This window comes from Cololabis saira, chromosome 1 (genome assembly GCF_033807715.1).
Source record: "Cololabis saira isolate AMF1-May2022 chromosome 1, fColSai1.1, whole genome shotgun sequence".
Lineage (NCBI taxonomy): Eukaryota > Metazoa > Chordata > Actinopteri > Beloniformes > Belonidae > Cololabis > Cololabis saira.
This window is the reverse complement of record NC_084587.1, coordinates 41,563,763-41,583,574: the sequence shown is the minus strand read 5'-3', so window position 1 is coordinate 41,583,574 and position 19,812 is coordinate 41,563,763. Positions and strand designations below refer to the sequence as shown.

The window sequence follows — 19,812 nt, the reverse complement described above, 5'->3', positions numbered from 1 at the left end:
GTCCAGAAGATTCTTGTTCGTCTCTGAAAGAAGGTCCAAGCGAGTCCATCAGGTTTTCCTCCACAACCCAGCAGAGTCTCTGAAACACTGGTGAGTCCAGCTCATCACATTTCTTGCTTCAAAAGCCTCCACCAACATGACTCTTCACTTCCACTCCTTCATGTCAGCATCATTCAACACACTGACTCTCTTCACTATGGAAACATGCTCATTTTCCACAATTATTCTGGACAATTTCTGAGTTCCATTCAGGAGCTTCAGATGTATCAAAACCATATCTCTTTTTTTCTGGTTCATGTCTCAGTTTTAGACATAGAAAACAAATCTTTTTGATGACATAACTACCTGGACGCTGCCCAAATACAGTTTATAGTCAGAGATGGTTTAAGAATCCTAAATCTATAGACCCGACCCAGCTTCTGGATGATGTTTAGTTCCTGCTGACACTTTTGAATTACTAAAATACAACCAGAAACCTTCCTGATTAGATCCTGAAAACATCCATGAAGAGTTGAGATCCCAGCACAAACAGTTAGTAAAGAGTTTTCAGGAGGATGAAGGCAGCAACGACTGATAAAATCAGGTAAAACTCAGGAAAGTCAAGGCCGGACTGGGAAACTTTTTCAGGCCAGGAGTCAGTCATATAACCGGGCCACCTTGGCCATGGCCACACACACAGACTAGTATGTTTTTGGCTAAAAATACACTCCAATTTAACAACAATAGCAACTAAAACACTCACCCTAATGTCACATGGACATTTTCATGCCAGGACTCAACTGTGGAGGTGTTGACCCACCAAAGAAGTCCACATATGGGACCTACTGTGATTTCTAAGGTTGGAATATACAGTAACTTTATTGCTGTATTTGTGATGGTACTATTTTAATAGAAGAGAATAAAGGTTTTATATAATAAGTACCATATTGACCCGAATATAAGACGACCCTGATTGTAAGACGACCCCCTCTTTTTCAAGACTCAAATTTGAAAAAAGACTTTTTTAACCCCAAATTAAATTTTTATACAGATGTGACGGCCTTAGGCTTCAAGGCCAAGTTCCTGTTATGTTTGGTTGCTGGGATCTGGGGAGTGGCTCGTTAGGAGTGATGGCTGACACCTTGGATGGTGTGACTGCTCAGGCAGGTTCTACTAGAGTCTGTTGCAAGTTTTTTTTTGTTAGTGTAACGGAGAAAGTTGTTAGAGCCATTGGCTCGGGATCACATTCAGGGTTTTTTTGGGGGGTCGCTGTTTTATGCAGTTGCCTTCCAATGCCACTGAGTTACAGTGAATAAGTACCCGCCGCAAGTATCTGTACGAAGACTAGGGATGAGTTTAGTTAGCTAGTTAAATGCTAGTTAGTTAGTGGGGAGAATCCAGTTGTTTTGGCCACTTGTTGCAATTTGATTATCTAGCCTGCTAGATTTGGTTATGGCTAACATTGTGGAAGATTTCATTCAGTCTCCCTCTGAAGAGTTGTTGGAGCAATGTACCAAGGAACAGTTGATGAAGATTGCTCAGCATTACTCTATTGAAGTTGAGTCCAAACGTCCAAAGGAAAATCTGAAGAGTATTATAAAGGCTAACTTGCATGAAGGTGGTTTGCTGATGGATGGGGAAGGTAAGAGTGGTGTAAGTACTTCTGTGGCTGGCTTGACATTTGAACAACAGAGAATTGCTGCTGTTGAAGTTGGATCATGAAAAGGAGTTGGAAAAAATCAAATACAAAAGGGAACAATTGAAATTTGATTTGGAGTTGCAAAAATTGGCATTGATTAGGGAAGGTAAAATAGCTGCATCTGCTTGAAATGAGGAAACCACTGGCTCACGTTTTGATGTTGCAAGTAATTTGAAGTTGGTGCCAAAGTTTACTGAAAAGGATGTAGAGGTTTTTTTCTGTATGTTTGAGCGTGTTGCTGACTCAAGAAATTGGCCTGATGAGGCGCGAACTCTAATGTTACAGTGTGTCTTTACAGGTAAAGCACAAGAGGTTTACGCCGCTCTATCCTCTGAGGACTGTACAGATTACAATACAGTAAAATCAGCTGTCTTGAAGGCCTATGAGTTAGTTCCTGAAGCCTATCGTCAACGTTTCAGGGCCTGGCGAAAGGCCAAGTTCCTGTTATGTTTGGTTGCTGGGATCTGGGGAGTGGCTCGTTAGGAGTGATGGCTGACACCTTGGATGGTGTGACTGCTCACCTATATATATATATATATATATATATATATATATATATATATATATATATATATATATATATATATATATATATACATTCACACTTACTTACTTTAGATTTGTTTAATAAATGTATTTTTTTGAACTTTAAAGAGTCTTTTTGTCCTTCCTTGAGCCAGGTCGTGACACAGAAAATAATTACAGTACATCTGAAACAAATCATTATAACAATATATTTGAGAGAAAAAGCATGTTATTTTGCCTCATTCAAATCATGATCTTGAAGTTTGCATCATAACTTCTTCGACCCACTTTTCTCCAGATTGTCGCTACGTTTCACCATTTTCTGTTATCTCTTCTGTTATTTCCTTGTCTTTTCTTTCTTACCGCTATTTTTTATTTTTCTTCTTCATGCTACTGCTATTTTTATTTTTCTTCTTCGTGACAGGGGTTTGCTTTGGCCTGGGAAGTTAAGTTCAGCATTCGCTTTAAAGATATCATCTAGTGTTGTGAATGGGTATAACGTCTAGACCCCGAATGTAAGACGACGCCCACTTTTTCAGTCTTATTTCAATGCAAAAAACCCCGTCTTATATTCGGGCCAATACGGTAGTGTCAAGGTTAGAGATATACATAAATAGTCATGTCATGTAGAATATCAACTGCCTCAGTGGCACATCGTCATACTAATGAACCCCAACCTACAGTAAATCCAAGGTTTCATGTTTGTGCTGGGATACGTAACAGCAAGTCAGCAACAGACAGAAAAATTCAACACAATCGCTTAATAGAATAATGCTGTAGTGTCAAGAAAGCTATTATTACAAATGAAAGCTGTTTATGTCAAAAGGCCGTGTCTGGTGGTGTTCATATGTCTGCAACCTTTGCATGTTGTTGCTCTACTGTAGAAATGCTTCTGTACCTTCTGCCAATTGCTCTGCACTGGCTTCTCCTGAAGCAATAGCAGGACTGGTGTCATCACCATCACCACCTTTGAATAGCAAACATATGCTTACAGTGTTCATGTTCATACACTATAGTTCATACAGGAAGATAATGTTGTAGCCTATGTCTCACTTGATTTGGCCTTGTATTCATATACATACTAATGGAATGATTCTATTCCATTTGTTGCACAAATAAATAATTTCAAAATCAGTAAATAACAATTATAATATAAAATGTCTTGTAAATCAGTCATTTTAAAATCTCAATCCTTATTTTAATTTCAAGGCCAGGGCTTATAGGCTACATATTTACACTGTGTAGCCTGAAAGTTTACTGCAACTTACTTGCAGACGCATCTTTGCTGGGGGAGGCTGAATAAATCAATCAACACACACACACACACACACACACACACACACACACACACACACACACACACACACACACACACACACACACACACACACACACACACGCTGTCTGTTTGGTTGATACGGACTGTTGGCGCAGGGGTTAATCGAAGAGGGACTGCGTGAGATATGGAAAAATTTCACTGATGAGCAGAAAGCCCACCAACATCCAACTCTTTGACAACACCTTTGCATTAAGGGAGAACATACCAAAAGCCCGTACAAAGTTCTGGGAGACAGAGCCCAATCCTGGTGAGACAATAAATAATTTTATCACTCGCCTCAAAGTATTAGTGAAAACATGCAACTTCAATGCTGAAGCTGATAACCATGTAAGAGATAAAGTAATACTGCACATTAAAAATTCTGAGTTGAAAGCCAAATTATACAGAGAAGATAATCTCACACTGGAACGCCTCATCCAGGTAATTGGCTCATACCACCACAAGGAGGCGCTAATTCTCAGTTCTCCTGCAAATACAAACCATGTCTCTGGCAGAGCAAGGCCCAAACCAAAGCCCAAGACACCATCACAGTCAGGCAGTGGTGGACAGTAACGGAGTAAATTTACTTGAGTACTGTACTTAAGTACATATCCAGAGGATTTGTACTTTACTTGAGTATTAGATTTCTTTGGTACTTATTACTCTTACTTGAATACATTTCCAAGACAAATATTTTTACTTTTACTCAAGTACATTTCTAGGAAGGCTGAAAAGTACTCGTTACTTTCATGTCTGCTCTTTTTTCTTCTTCCCTAAAATCCTATTGGACACAAGCTGTTTTTGTCAAAGGAGGAGACCTATCACAGCGCACGCTCTCCACTGGGATGTACGTAAAGCGGAAATACGTCAAGCCTCCTCAAAACGATACCGCCAAAGTAGCCTGCGTTTATCAAGACAGAGCCGCAACAAGTCAAGACATAGTCGCAACAACGGCTACGCCTGCGTCAGGAGAAGAAAGACAATCCGCTGAGTCGTCTGAGTCTGATACTGAGCCGGACTCGGAGCAGGGACTTTCACAAAATCCTTGGCCGTATCTTAACTCAATGTTTGAGTTCGACCGAGTAAAAAACGAGGGCACAGACAAACCAGACATTTATTTTCAAATGTTTATTGTGTCTGCCGAAGCAGAACTACCTCTCTGCTTTCAACAACTCAACATCGAATTCTCAAAAACAATAGTTAAAAGATCCTTAAATTAATTTAGAAAAATATAGTAATTTACTGATGTGGAAAATAAGAAATTTACTCTTACTCTTACTCTTACTTTTACTTAAAGTAAATTTAAAAGCATTTACTTTTGGATACTTAAGTACCTTTAAAAGCAAGTACTTTTCTACTCTTACTCGAGTAATATTTTGACTGAGCTACTTTTACTTGTAACGGAGTAAATTTTGACCAGTAGTATTTGTACTCTTACTCAAGTACTGGGGTCGAGTACTCTGTCCACCTCTGCAGTCAGGATGCTACAAATGTGGTGCCCAAGGACACATAGGTCGTGAATGCATCCGATCCAAGAACCACAAGTGCAGCCACTGTGGGAAAAAGGGGCACTTCGATGATCTCTGTTTCCACAAAGATAGATCCAAATCAAACCAAGATGTCACGCCAGGCTCACAAGGTCATAGCAGAGCGTCAGGTCGCAGCAGGGGTGATCCAAGACAAAGTAAGGGTCGTAATAAAAAAGGCCAACATAGGGTAGAACAAGGAAAAAGCAATGACTCACGGAGTGATTCTGAAGATTTCTACCTATTCAGAATATCTAAAACAGACACCTTAGACCTGCATCTGAACGGTTTCACCTTATCCATGGTGATAGACTCTGGTGCTCACCACAACACGCTAGGGCTGTTCGATTTTGCCCAAAAATAAAATCTCGATTTTTTTCTCTCAAAATCCGATTTTCGATTACGATTACGATTATTTTGTGAATTGACAAAAGGCAAAGAAATGATTTCAAATATGCTGTTTTTTTATTGAACATTTGCCCCATTGGGCTTTAAGTGCAAACTTTGCTCTTATTAAACCAAAAATGAATGAATAAAGTGCAAAACTCAGTAAAATAAGCACCTGCAAACATACAGTAAGTTATATTTCCAATTAAATAAAACAAGACATTTTCTAATTAAACTAAACTGGGTCTTTGCATGCTAAATAATAATGCAACCCATGAAGGAGGTAGAGGTGTGTAATGTCAGTCATTACATTTGCTATTCACATTTGCAAGTTTTTTGCAAGGAACACGAGCCGGTCTACCGCATCTGGCTTGAGGGATGCCCGGTGGCTTTTACAACGCCCCCTCCTACACTAAAGAGCCTCTCCGATGGGGCACTTGTCGCAGGTATTGAGAGGTATTTCCATCAATCATTAATATGGTATCAATCATTAATATGTGTGCAGACAAGGTAAAAAAAAAAAAAAAAAAAAAGTGAAAAATCGATTTTAACATCGTTCTAATTACATAATCGCGATTTAAAATCGATTAATCGAACAGCCCTACAACACGCTGTCAGTGGATGACTTTAAAAGGTTACAGAAGGCCAGGCCTGAAGTCAGTCTGCAACCTGCCTCTACAAAACTGTATCCTTATGCCAGCACGCAAGCCCTCATGCTCTTAGGCAAATGCACACTTGAAGTTGAGGTCCCAAACACGACACGGCGTGCCACTGCTTCATTCTTCGTGGTGCCGCAAGCTCAAGCATCACTCCTAAGCAGCAGAACCAGCAAAGAGCTAGGACTGTTGAGAGTTGGCATTGACGCGAACATTCTGAGCTGTTCTGGAGCCGACATATGGTCAAGTCTATGCACAAAGCACCCACAAGTCTTCACTGGGTTGGGGAAACTCAAGAACTACCAGCTCAGACTGAAAATTGACCCAGACGTCACTCCAGTCATTCAACCCGTGCGGAGAATTCCATTTAATCGACAGCAGCGGGTAATTGAAAAACTACAAGAGCTAGTGGATCTAATGGTAATTGAGCAAGTGTCAGAACCAGCTCATTGGGTGAATCCACTAGTCACTGTGGAGAAAAAGCTAGAAAATGACCGCAAACATGGAGATGTACGAATCTGAATTGACATGCGAAGAGCCAATGCGGCCATCGTCCGTGAGCGTCATCCAGTGCCTACCATCGACGAAACCATCCAGGAAATGGCCGGAGGGAAATACTTTTCCAAAATTGACCTCAACATGGCGTATCACCAAATAGAGCTCCACCCTGATTCCAGAGAAATCACGACATTCGCTGCACCAGGCGGACTCTACAGATACAAAAGGCTCTTGTTCGGAGTGAACATGGCATCAGAAAAATTCCAACAGATAGTCAGCCAAATTATCAAAGACTGCTCAGGTGCATACAACAAGTCTGACGACATAGTTGTAGTTGGCAGCACAGAAGCTGAACATGACGCAAGGCTGGCTACCGTGGTGCAATGGCTAGCTGAAAGAGGACTGACAGTCAATGAAAAGAAATGCCAGATCAAACTGACATCCATCAAGTACATGGATCATGTCCTATCACAAGAAGGCCTGAAAGTGTCAGACGAAAAGGTCAAAGCCATCGCACATGCTCCCCCACCAACTGACGCATCACAAATGCGCAGCTTCCTCGGATTGGCCCAGTTCTGTGCAAAGTTCGTCCCGCAATTCGCCACAATAACTGCGCCTCTCTGGGAACTCACTTAGCATGATGCTGAGTGGAAATGGGAGAAGGAAGAACAGCGTGCGTTTGACCAACTCAAAGACGCTTTGACTGACGCCCCCGTCATGGCATACTACTCAGTTGGAATACCAACCAGAATCACCTGTGACGCTTCTCCCATTGGAGTAGGCGCCATCCTAGAGCAACATATGGAGTCTGGAAGCCAGTTTATTACGCCAGCAGGAAGCTCACACCCACTGAGACACGCTACTCTCAGTTTGAAAGAGAAGCTCTCGGAGTATTCTGGGCCTGTCGGAAATTCAGTTTGTACCTCATTGGATGTGAGTTCAAGATCCTCATAGATCACAAGGCGCTTGTGAAAGTGCTGTCGCTTAACTCACTGCCTCCATCAGCCAGAGTGGAACGGTGGTTGCTGTACCTGCAACAGTTCAGCTACCAAGTAGTCCACATTCCCGGCAAAACCAACAGGGCCGACCCCCTGAGTTGCCAACCCGTTGGTCATCGCGACAAAGCTGAGGAGAGAGAAACAGATGAGTATATCTACAGCACCATTAAAGATTCCACACCTCATGCTCTAACCCCACGTGAGAATGAGCAGGTTTCAAAGGATGATCCGACCATCTCCCAGCTACGCCAAGCCATACAGAAAAATGACTGGACCTACTTCAAAGGCACAGTGTTCCAGGCGTGGAACACTGTGCTTACCTGGACTTACCTGGCAGTTGACCTACTGAGCATATCTGAAGGTAACTACCTGCTTGCTGTAGTTGACTACTACTCCAGGTGGCCCGAAGTTGCCTACATGAACGTCACAAATGCCACCACTGTGATTAATGTTCTCGAAATGATGTTCCAAATTCATGGCTATCCCAAGTATCTGAGAAGTGACAATGGTCAACCATTTGCATCCAGAGAGTTCCATGATTACCTCAACACACATGGCATCATGCAGCTGAAAGGAGTACCATATTGGCCTCAGTCGAACGGAGAAGTGGAAAGATTTAAAGGAGCTGTATGTAAGAGCAATAATAAAACGAATCATAAAATGACCCCGATATGTCAACAGACATTTAAAAATCATGTTCATTTCAAATACTTATGTCACTGACAACAGCACTCAAGCCAGGATATTCCCGTTTAAAAAGAGGAGTTGCAGCCCTCAACTGATGTTGATGTTATAATTTTTTGTTTTGGCCTGAAGCTCCACCCTCCACCTATCTCCCAATCACCAAGTCAGTATTGTTTCTGAAGCTCCACCCTCCACCTATCTCCCAATCACGAAGTCAGTAGTGTTTCGGCATCCGGGTTGCCAGCTCGGCTCTAATAATCGCAGCAGCTGCTACGAACGTGTTGGATGAAAAAATGTCTAGCTTTCCAAAACCTAAAAGACCTCGTTATGAATCCGATCACGATCACGAACATTTCAGAGCAACCGGTGCTCCTGCGGCGGCTCGTACCTTCAGGGACAGCGGGACATAGAAGTCTCTGGCCCGCAGGAACTTCAGGAGGAAGCGGTCGGAGAAGCCGGCGGGGGGGGGGTTCCCAGGGACCCCTCCGGCCCCGGGGACCCCGCACACCCGCTCCGCCCGCTGCCGCAGGCTCTCCAGGGCCGGCCGGATCCTCCGGGGGTTGCTCCGGGTCCTCCGGGAGCCGCTCCGGATCCTCCGGGGGCCGCTCCGGGAGCTCGGGGATCCGCTGGCCTCTCATGTCCCTCTCAGTCCGGGTTCGAGGCTCCGCAGCTCCGCGGTGAGGGGGGAGGGACCGCCCCGGGACGACAACCCATTTGGCCACTTGCTAACGTCTTCAACCCACTCATTAATAGAACACGGATCTGAAAGTCGGACACCATTTGTCAAAGTCAACTTGTTAAGGTAAAATTTGCGATCTTTAGTTGATAATCCCCTTGCATAGCTTGACACGCTGTTTATCTCTGCCATACTTCCGTTGCCAAAATGCGCGCGCATACGTTCTACGTCATCATTGTTTACAAACAGAAAAAGGGTCTATATTTCCTCTAGTTACGAAAGAAATTTCAGTATTCACTACGTCGTAGTATTCACAAAAGATCTTTCATAAAGCATTAAATACAATTAACAGAAAATAAACTTACTGTGTAGGACTCGTCGCTTGCCATGGCAGCCTACGTTCCTGCTGCATTCTGCAGCCTACCTGGCAACCTCTGGTCGGGGAGGAGGGGGAGGGTACACGCCGCTCAACAGTATTTTGAAAGTGACTGCAGTACCAGTTTTGGCCATCATCTTACACACGGCTGTTCCACTACTTCTGTTCCAGTTTTCTGTTCCACTACCAGACCACTCCTCATACAGTCACAGTGATGAACCCCATGCTACCGTTTCAGAGGAAATTCATGACAAGGGCGTTCTGCACAAATTGAAGTGAAACATTGCTGCTAATCAGAGAAGAGGAGCCAAGGATCAGGAAATAAAACCAGGAGACACCGTTCTTTGCAAGAACCTACACAAGTCCAACAAGCTAGACCCCAACTTCGAGTCATAGCCATACAAAGTCATCAGTAAACAAGGAAATGCAGTCATGATTCAACAACCCAACAGATGTCCACCTGCATGGCAGAAGGACTATGTGATGTCTACTTGAACTCTGACTTTGCTCAAAAGGAAGGAAAAAAGTGATTTGTTGTTTAGAAAAGAGGGAAGGGTGAATTACTTTTAAGTTTGGTTTAAAACAGAAGTTTATTTTTCATTCTAATCTAGGGAAAGAAAGAACACTTATGTTTACATGTTGAAATGAGATTAGCTTAGAATGCAGAGCTGATATAATTTAAATTTCAACATAGTATAGCTACATTGGCGTAGATATGATTTATTTTCTTTAGTTCTACCTCCAGGAATTTCATTATTAAAAAGAGGGAAGATGTAGTGTTCTCATAATAAAAGTAACCTATCGCGAGATTTATAACAAGCTACTGTGTTAGAGAGACACCTAGGGCCAAATCCACAAAAGGATTGCGCGGCTTTTGCGGCCGCTAAACCAGTGCAAATGAGACAAAAAGAGAGCGTCTAATTCACAAAGCACCCGCAAAGGGCGAATTGCTCCACAAACTGCGCTGCCAAGCAAATAGTGGCAATCTGCGCCGGTGCCATTTGCATGCATGCAAATTAGGTAATATTCATACATTCGGCGCAAAATTGCCCCCTTTCTATGCAAATAAGCCTCATTGCAAAAAGCGCCTAATTCACAAAGGCCAGCGCTATTTGCCACACGCAAAAATAGTGGAGCAAATACCGTGTTTCAGAAGCGTGTATTAAACTGCGCGCAAACTCCTCACTCCCCATCTTACATAAGGGGCTGCTTTATTACAAACAATTCCACCATATAAACATATAAATTTAGTGTGTGTTTAACAGCTGACCTGTAGGTGTGTGTAGCAAAACAAAGAACATGAATTACCATTAGATCCTGATCTGATCCCGATCCAGTGTTAATGAAGTTACTGGTGCTGTGCCTTGCGTGCGTAAATGCGCACAGCCTCTTAACATTTTACATTTCATTAGCTTATGTCATACAGACACTGAGGTCTTTTGATGTGTGTGTGGAGATGATGGCTATGTTCTACCACACGATGGTGGCCAGTGCACTCTTTTTTGCTGCTGTGTGTTGGGGGGGCAGCCTTGCAATCAAAAACACCAGGCGACTGGACAAACTGGTCAAAAAAGCGGGCTCAGTGTTGGGCAGGAGTCTGGACCCGCTAAGATCTGTGGTGGAGAGGGGCACACTGAACAAACTGAGTGCTATAATGGACAATAGCAGACACCCTCTCCACAGCCTCCCGGAGCCACAGAGGAGCAGGAGCTGCAGTGGTCGGCTCCTCTCACTGCGCTGCAGAACGAGCGGTTCAGGAGATCCTTGCGTCCCCGCAGCAATAAGACTGTTTAACTCGTCCTGAACTCAGTTTCACACACTCACCTCTGCCACAACTGGACTATATTTTAGTTTGCACTTTACACGATATTTGTTTAAAAACCTTATATGTTTATTTTAATATTATGAATGTGCTTTTATTGTCTGAATGGAAGTGTGGTTGATTTTTCTATCTATCTATCTATCTATCTATCTATCTATCTATCTATCTATCTATCTATCTATCTATCTATCTATCTATCTATCTATCTATCTATCTATCTATCTATCTATCTATCTATCTATCTATCTATCTATCTATCTATCTATCTATCTATCTATCTATCTATCTGCATGCGAAATACTAGAAGTACAAATACGTGAAAGTTGAGGCTATTGTGCTCTCTGCAGTTTTCATTATGGACCAATGTGTGTGCTGAAATACGGAGAACACTGGAAACAGCTCCGCTCACTCAGACAAGTGCAAATTGCACTCAGCCGCAAAACTTTATGGGCGTGTTTGCTCCGGTATATCATTAGAGCAAAATCTTTTGTGAATAGGACCTTAAAGCAGGGCAAATTGCGGGCGCTAATGCAGCGCAATTCACAGCGCTATTTGCGGGCGCAATCTGTTCTTTGTGGATTAACCCCCTACAGTGAACCTGTATGTGTACCAAGTTGAAGGTGTTTATTAAAGCTCAACAACACTGACATTACTTTCGTGTGTGTGATTCCTAACACACCACAGGGCCTGAGGAAAGTAATTTGACAGTAACCAGGTGGAAAGAGCAAAAATTTAGGAGGAGCAGCAGAACTAAATACAGGAAAACTTCAACCTCATATGGTTGAGTGAATCAGAAGGTTTGTCAGAGCACCTGATACCCACGTTGTCATTCCATTGAATAGGCGCATTATCAATGATATCATGCCATATCTTTAGGCCAGTATGTCCCTACTGGCCTACCAGTATGTTCGGTAGATTGATATCACCCATTTTTAAGGCTGACATAATGTTATTGTATTTGCTGTCACGTGACCGGTCATAGGTCCAAACATGGCCGACATTATGATTGTATTCTTTATGATTTATTAAAACTTTTAACAAAGTTTCGACAGTTAAACCTTTTTTGCAGAAATTAAATGCATTTTCTTAACATTTCCAGCAAGAATTTGACATTGTTTTTTCTATATAGAAGGCCTAAATATTTTATGTAGTTAATATGGACCTCACGCCAATAAGCTTATATGGGCTTAAATCCTCTGAGCAGACCTTGAATTGAAATATGTTATTTTATTTTATTTTATTTTATTTTTTGCAAACGGTTACAGTACAATTAAATAGATGAAAGAAACAAATTATTATCTTGTTGTTTCTGTCGCTATGGCAACCCGGATCGAAGCTGCTGAAGGCGTTTCCGTATCCGTTCTAGCCCGGATGGGGAATGGGAGCACCACGGATATAGTACTATGCGAAGTCAATGGAAGGCGTGGTCGTGATATATACACGGATTATGACATTATAATTATTTATATATTATTCTTTGTTATAGTGGCTAAAGTATGCGTTTTTGTCGCGCAAGGTAATGTTTTTTACTGTCCATTTGTAAAAGCACATTTTTAACGCTGTTTTAGCAGTGTTTTAATGAGGTTTTAATGGTAGCACCATGGATATAGTACTATGCAAAGTCAATGGGAGGCGTGGTCGTGATATATACACGGATTATGACATTATTATTATTTATATATTATTCTTTGTTATAGAGGCTAAATTATGCGTTTTTGTCGCACAAGGTACTGTTTGTTACTCTTAGTTTGGAAAAGCACGTTTTTAACGCTGTTTTAGCAGTGTTTTACTGAGGTTTTAATGGGAGCACCACGGATATAGTACTATGCGAAGTCAATGGGAGGCGTGGTCGTGATATATACACGGATTATGACATTATTATTGTTTATATATTATTCTTTGTTATAGTGGCTAAAGTATGCCTTTTTGTCGCGAAAGGTACTGTTTGTTACTGTCAGTTTGTAAAAGCATGTTTTTAACGCTGTTTTAAACTTAAACTTAAACTTAAACTTTATTTATTTATATAGCACTCTTTATGCAACTGGAGTGCAACACAAAGTGCTTTACAGAAATACATTAAAAAAAACAATCTCCCTTGCCCCCCCCCCCCCCCACACACACACACACACACTCCCCGTACCCTCATTCATAAGACATACACACACATACACACAGCATACTATACAGATGCAGACCCACCCGGCACCCCCCACCCTTATAAAATGGAGTATGGCTGAGCACTGATAGACCAGGTGAGGAAACACCATCCTATGGGTGCCATCCACACCGAGAGCTGTCCAAGCCCACGACTACAGAGGACGCCGCCGCAGAGACCCCGCGGACCCAGACAGAGAGGGGCCCACACCACGGCTATAAAGCCCTGGAGCAGGACCCCCAACTATCCAGGCCCTGGAGCAGGACCCCCAACTATCCAGGCCCTGGAGCAGGACCCCCAACTATCCAGGCCAGGACAGCAGGACCCCCAACTATCCAGGCCCTGGAGCAGGACCCCCAACTATCCAGGCCCTGGAGCAGGACCCCCAACTATCCAGGCCAGGACAGCAGGACCCCCAACTATCCAGGCCCTGGAGCTGGACCCCCAACTATCCAGGCCAGGACAGCAGGACCCCCAACTATCCAGGCCAGGACAGTAGGACCCCAACTATCCAGGCCAGGACAGCCCCCCGTAGGCAGACCAAGCTCCCGGCGTGGAGGGCCCCCATGAAGAGAACACTGGCGTTGAGCTAAGAAACAATAAACAAGATATGAACAGAACTAAAATGAGTGTAAAACATACTAAAAACAGCATAAATGAATGTTACTATAAAAGATAACTTATGGGCACTAACAGTGCCCATAAGTACACTGACAGTAGAAGCAACATTAAAAAATAAATGAGTAAATAAGTAATAAAATAAATAAGTAATTAATAAAAGCTTTAAGAGGAACTTAAGAGGAATAAAATGACATAGAGGAAAACATTAATAAGTAGTGCTAAACAAGTAAAAGGAGATTCAGTTAAAAGCTAATTTAAAAAGGTGAGTCTTGAACCAACCTTTAAAAGCATTGACAGTCTCTACGGCCCTGAATTCCTCCGGCAGGCTGTTCCACAGGCGTGGGCCATAAAAATGAAATGAAGCTTCACCAAAGGTTTTGGTTCTCACTTTGGGAACAGATAAAAGACCGGTACCGGAGGATCTCAGGGTCCGCGAGGGCCGATATGGTAAAAGCAGGTCTGAAAGATAAGAAGGGCCAAGGCCTTAAGACACTTAAAAACAAGTAAAAGAACCTTAAAATCAGTTTTAGCAGTGTTTTATTGAGGTTTTCAGACTCCTAGCTAAAAGTGTTAGTGAACTATGCAAAAGAAGACACAAAATAGGCCCCATTCCATTAGTCAGGAGGCTCTGAGACCTATACGTTTCTACACGCATTGCAACATAGTCAAAAATCAGCCTCCCAGCTCAAAGCGTTAGTGAATTATTCAAAAAACACACAAAAAAGGCCCAAAAAAGTCACCACACACGGTGACCTTTGGGACTTCCGAAGGTCGCACGGGTCTGGACCTCGGCACAGTGGATGAGAGTCACCTCCTGATACAGAATCTAGAATTTCAGCCTCCTAGCTCAAAGCGTTAGTGAACTATGCAAAAAAAGACACGAAATAGGCTTTGCAGGGCCGAAACTCAACACACGCGGTGACCTTTGACACTTCCGAAGGTCACACAGATCTGAAACTCGGCACAGTGGATGAGAGTCACCTCCTGATACAGAGTCTAGAATTGCAACCTCCTAGCTCAAAGCGTTAGTGAACTGTGCAAAAAAAGACACGAAATAGCGCTTTGCAGGGCCGAAACGCAACACACGCGGTGACCTTTGACACTTCCGAAGGTCACACAGATCTGAAACTCGGCACAGTGGATGAGAGTCACCTCCTGATACAGAGTCTAGAATTGCAGCCTCCTAGCTCAAAGCGTTAGTGAACTGTGCAAAAAAAGACACAAAATAGGCTTTGCAGGGCCGAAACGCAACACATGCGGTGACCTTTGACACTTCCGAAGGTCACACAGATCTGAAACTTGGCACAGTGGATGAGAGTCACCTCCTGATACAGAGTCTAGAATGTCAGCTTCCTAGCTCAAAGCGTTAGTGAACTGTGCAAAAAAAGACACAAAATAGGCCCCATACCATTAGTCAGGAGGCTTTCAGACCTATAAGTTTCTACACCCTGAGCATTAATAACTTGTCATAATCGAAGGAGAACTAATTAAAACGGATGTCCTTAACATGAACCTATATCCGTGTATATATCACGACCACGCCTCCCATTGACTTAGCATAGTACTATATCTGTGGTGCTCCCATTAATACCTAATTAAAAACCTCAATAAAACACTGCTAAAACAGCGGTAAAAACATGCTTTTACAAACTGACAGTAACAAACAGTACCTTGCGCGACAAAAACCCATAATTTAGCCACTATAATAAAGAATAATATATAAATAATAATAATGTCATAATCCGTGTATATATCACGACCACGCCTCCCATTGACTTCGCATAGTGCTATATCCGTGGTGCTCCCATTAATACCTCATTAAAACACTGCTAAAACAGCGTTAAAAACGTGCTTTTACAAACGGACAGTAAAAAACAGTACCTTGCGCGACAAAAATGCATACTTTAGCCACTATAACAAAGAATATCTAAATAATAATAATGTCATAATCCGTGTATATATCACGACCACGCCTCCCATTGACTTCGCATAGTACTATATCCGTGGTGCTACCATTAAAACCTCATTAAAACACTGCTAAAACAGCGTTAAAAATGTGCTTTTACAAATGGACAGTAAAAAACATTACCTTGCGTGACAAAAACGCATACTTTAGCCACTATAACAAAGAATAATATATAAATAATTATAATGTCATAATCCGTGTATATATCACGACCACGCCTTCCATTGACTTCGCATAGTACTATATCCGTGGTGCTCCCATTAAAACCTCATTAAAACACTGCTAAAACAGCGTTAAAAACATGCTTTTACAAACTAACAGTAACAAACAGTACCTTGCGCGACAAAAACACATAATTTAGCCACTATAACAAAGAATAATATATAAATAATAATAATGTCATAATCCGTGTATATATCACGACCACGGATCCCCTTGACTTTGCATGGTACAATATCCGTGGTGCCCACACAGAATTATACCACTTTCCGTGTTGGTACCACGGAAAATAGTGGTGAGAGGTCGTGGGCATTTCACGGATTTTTGTGAGATCAGGTTGAGACGAAGCACAATACGCTGAATCTGATAAAGAAAATACGCTGATGTCTTCTTCTTCTTCTTCTTCTTGTAGATACGCTGATATTGTTTGTCGTGTTGTTTTTTCCGCCAACCCAAACGTTATCATGAGTCATTCATTACGTAGTTTCCGTATCCGGGCTAGAACGGATACGGAAACGGCATCAGCAGCTTCGATCCGGGTTGCCATAGCGACAGAAACAACAAGATAATAATTTGTATCTTTCATCTATTTAATTGTACTGTAACCGTTTGCAAAAAATAAAATAAAATAAAATAAAATAAAATAAAATAACATATTTCAATTCAAGGTCTGCTCAGAGGATTTAAGCCCATATAAGCTTATTGGCGTGAGGTCCATATTAACTACATCAAATATTTAGGCCTTCTATATAGAAAAAACAATGTCAAATTCTTGCTGGAAATGTTAAGAAAATGCATTTAATTTCCGCAAAAAAGGTTTAACTGTCGAAACTTTGTTAAAAGTATTAATAAATCATAAAGAATACAATCATAATGTCGGCCATGTTTGGACCTATGACCAGTCACGTGACAGCAAATACAATAACATTATGTCAGCCTTAAAAATGGGTGATATCAATCTACCAGAACATACTGGTGGGCCAGTAACGTCACAGCACATACAATAACATTATGTCAGCCTTAAAAATGGGTGATATCAATCTACCGAACATACTGGTAGGCCAGTAGGGACATACTGGCCTAAAGATATGGTATGATATCATTGATAATGCGCCTATTCTATTGGAGGGCCACTTTCGTGGGGGGCGGGTGCGCCTGCCCGTGTCGGCTCTGTCTCTCCGGGCAGGCTGGCCCCCTGCCGGGTGGGGGTCGTTGGCCTGAAGGGTGAGGGCCTCCTGGCCGCGTGTCCGGCCACTTTGTTTGGCAGAGACTAAACCTGTCTGATTCTGGGTTTCTGAGTAAATTCAGACTTCAGAGTTTGTTCTCAACAACTCAGCAGAGAGTCTGGAGACACTGGTGAGTCCAGAAGAAAACATTTACTGTGTTTCTGTCAGCGGGACGACAGAACTTACACTCAGTTTACTAAATGTTATTCTGGAAAACTCAAACTGACTCTGGTCAAAGAACAGGAACGTTTAGAGGAAAACGATTCACATGAAATAGTTAATTGTTCTGGAGTCGTGACATTAATAATCTAAACTTGTGTTGATGAAACGTTCCTCCTTTTACTGTCAGACGGGTGTCGTCTTTGAGGATTCATGACATTATTTGTTCCGTCTGTTTCCTTCTCTCTTCCTCTTTCTTTCATTATTGCAGCTTTGATGTTTCACACTTTCACTTTTGTTTCCAGAGAACCAACATGTCTGTTCCCTGTGACGTCTGCACTGGATCCAAACTGAAGGCCCTGAAGTCCTGCCTGGTTTGTCAGACCTCCTACTGTGAGACTCACCTGGAGCCTCATCTGACAGCTGCACGTCTGAAAAGACATCAGCTGGTGGAGCCTGTGGAGAACCTGGAGGACAGGATTTGTACGAAGCACAATAAACCTCTGGAGCTGTTCTGTAAGACCGACCAGACATGTGTCTGCATGCTCTGCTCTGTTTTAGACCACAAGAATCATGAGTTTGTTCCTCTGAGAGAAGAATATGAAGGAAAGAAGGCAGATCTGGAGAAGACAGAGGCTGAGATTCAGCAGATGATCCAGAAGAGACGACTGAAGATTCAGGAGATCAAAGAGTCTCTGAAGATCAGTAACGATGCTGCAGACAGAGAGAAAGCAGAAGGTGTTCAGGTCTTCACTGATCTGAAGGAGTCTGTTGAGAGACGTCTGAAGGAGTTCATGAAGGAGATGGAAGACAAACAGAAAACTGCAGAGAAACAGGCTGAAGACTTCATCAAAGATCTGGAACAGGAAATCTGTGAGCTGAAGAAGAGGAGCTCTGAGGTGGAGCAGCTCTCACGCTCTGAAGATCACCTCCACATCCTCCAAAGATTCTCATCCCTGAAAGATGCTCTACCCACCAAGAACTGGACAGAGGTCAGAGTCCATCCACCTTCATATGAGGGGACTGTGGTGAGAGCTGTGGAGCAGCTGGAGAAGAACCTCAGAGAAAAGATGAAGAAGCTGCTCGCTGAAGCTGAGCTGAGGAGGATCCAGCAGTTTGAAGCTGATGTGACTCTTGATCCTGATACAGCACATCCTAAACTCATCTTGTCTGATGATGAAAAACAAGTCTATCATGTTGATGTGAAGAAGAATCTTCCAGATAATCCAGAGAGATTCTCTACATGTGTTTGTGTTTTAGGAAAACATAGTTTCTCTTCAGGCAGATTTTACTTTGAGGTTCAGGTTAAAGGAAAGACTGAATGGGATGTTGGAGTGGCCAGAGAGTCGATCAACAGGAAGGCAGCAATCAATCTGAGACCTCAGAATGGTTACTGGACTGTTTGTCTGAGAAATGTAAACGAGTACAAAGCTCTTGCAGGTCCTCCAGTCCGTCTCCATCTCAGTTCTCCTCCTGAGAAGTTGGGGGTGTTTGTGGATCATGAGGAGGGTCTGGTCTCCTTTCATGATGTAGATGCTGCAGCACTTATCTACTCCTTTACTGGCTGCTCCTTCAGGGAGAAACTCCACCCGTATTTCTGTCCTTGTGTCAATGATGGAGGTAAAAACTCTGCTCCTCTGATCATCTGTCCTGTCAATCAAACTGTCTGATCTTTGATACAATGAATCTTCATCAACTCTGAATGTTCATGTGAAATTATTAAAGATTCACTCTGATTGATGGAAACAAATGTTCAAGTTCTCTCCAAAGTTCTTTCATCTCATTAAAGTGATAATTTAGTTTGATTGATCATATCGTTGGCATTTCTAGCTTCTTTTTAGGGGTGCTACAGCACTGAACCCCCCAAAAAAATACCCAGGTTCAGGTAGGAGTGTATGATCACATGGTGTGACTTAATTTCTCATTGCAACCAAATATTCAATTAGATTGATGTAATTTGGATCAATTTATATAATTTATTAGATATAGATTATTGTATATTATATAGATTATTATATAGACTATTATATATACTATTTCATATGTGGTTGACAGTAAAAAGAAAGGGAGGGGCAGAGAGAGGACTTCATTAGTATTTTTATTATAATTTTTTATATCAATGTCAGGAGACAGAGAAGGATCTTGCAGACCACAAATAGGAATGCACCTACTTGTGTGGTGTCAAGGGTCATCCACCATGAATTGCACTTCAATTTAAGCTAAATTTCAGCCTTGTAATTATTGTAATTTTTTGTTGTGTGACTTGTGTGTCTGTAATTGTAATTTCTTTTATGCTGCTGTCTTGGCCAGGCTTCCCTTGAA

General features: G+C 42.2%; 1 protein-coding gene across 1 annotated transcript; it reads left to right on the top strand.

Moving 5' to 3' along the window:
- The first annotated feature begins 61 nt into the window (after positions 1-61).
- On the top strand, positions 62-19,812 carry LOC133453115 (zinc-binding protein A33-like). Its single transcript, XM_061732994.1, has 2 exons — positions 62-90; positions 17,796-19,812. Exon 2 carries the CDS (start codon positions 17,805-17,807, stop codon positions 19,158-19,160), a length of 1,356 nt encoding a protein of 451 aa, XP_061588978.1. The 5' UTR covers positions 62-90; positions 17,796-17,804; the 3' UTR covers positions 19,161-19,812.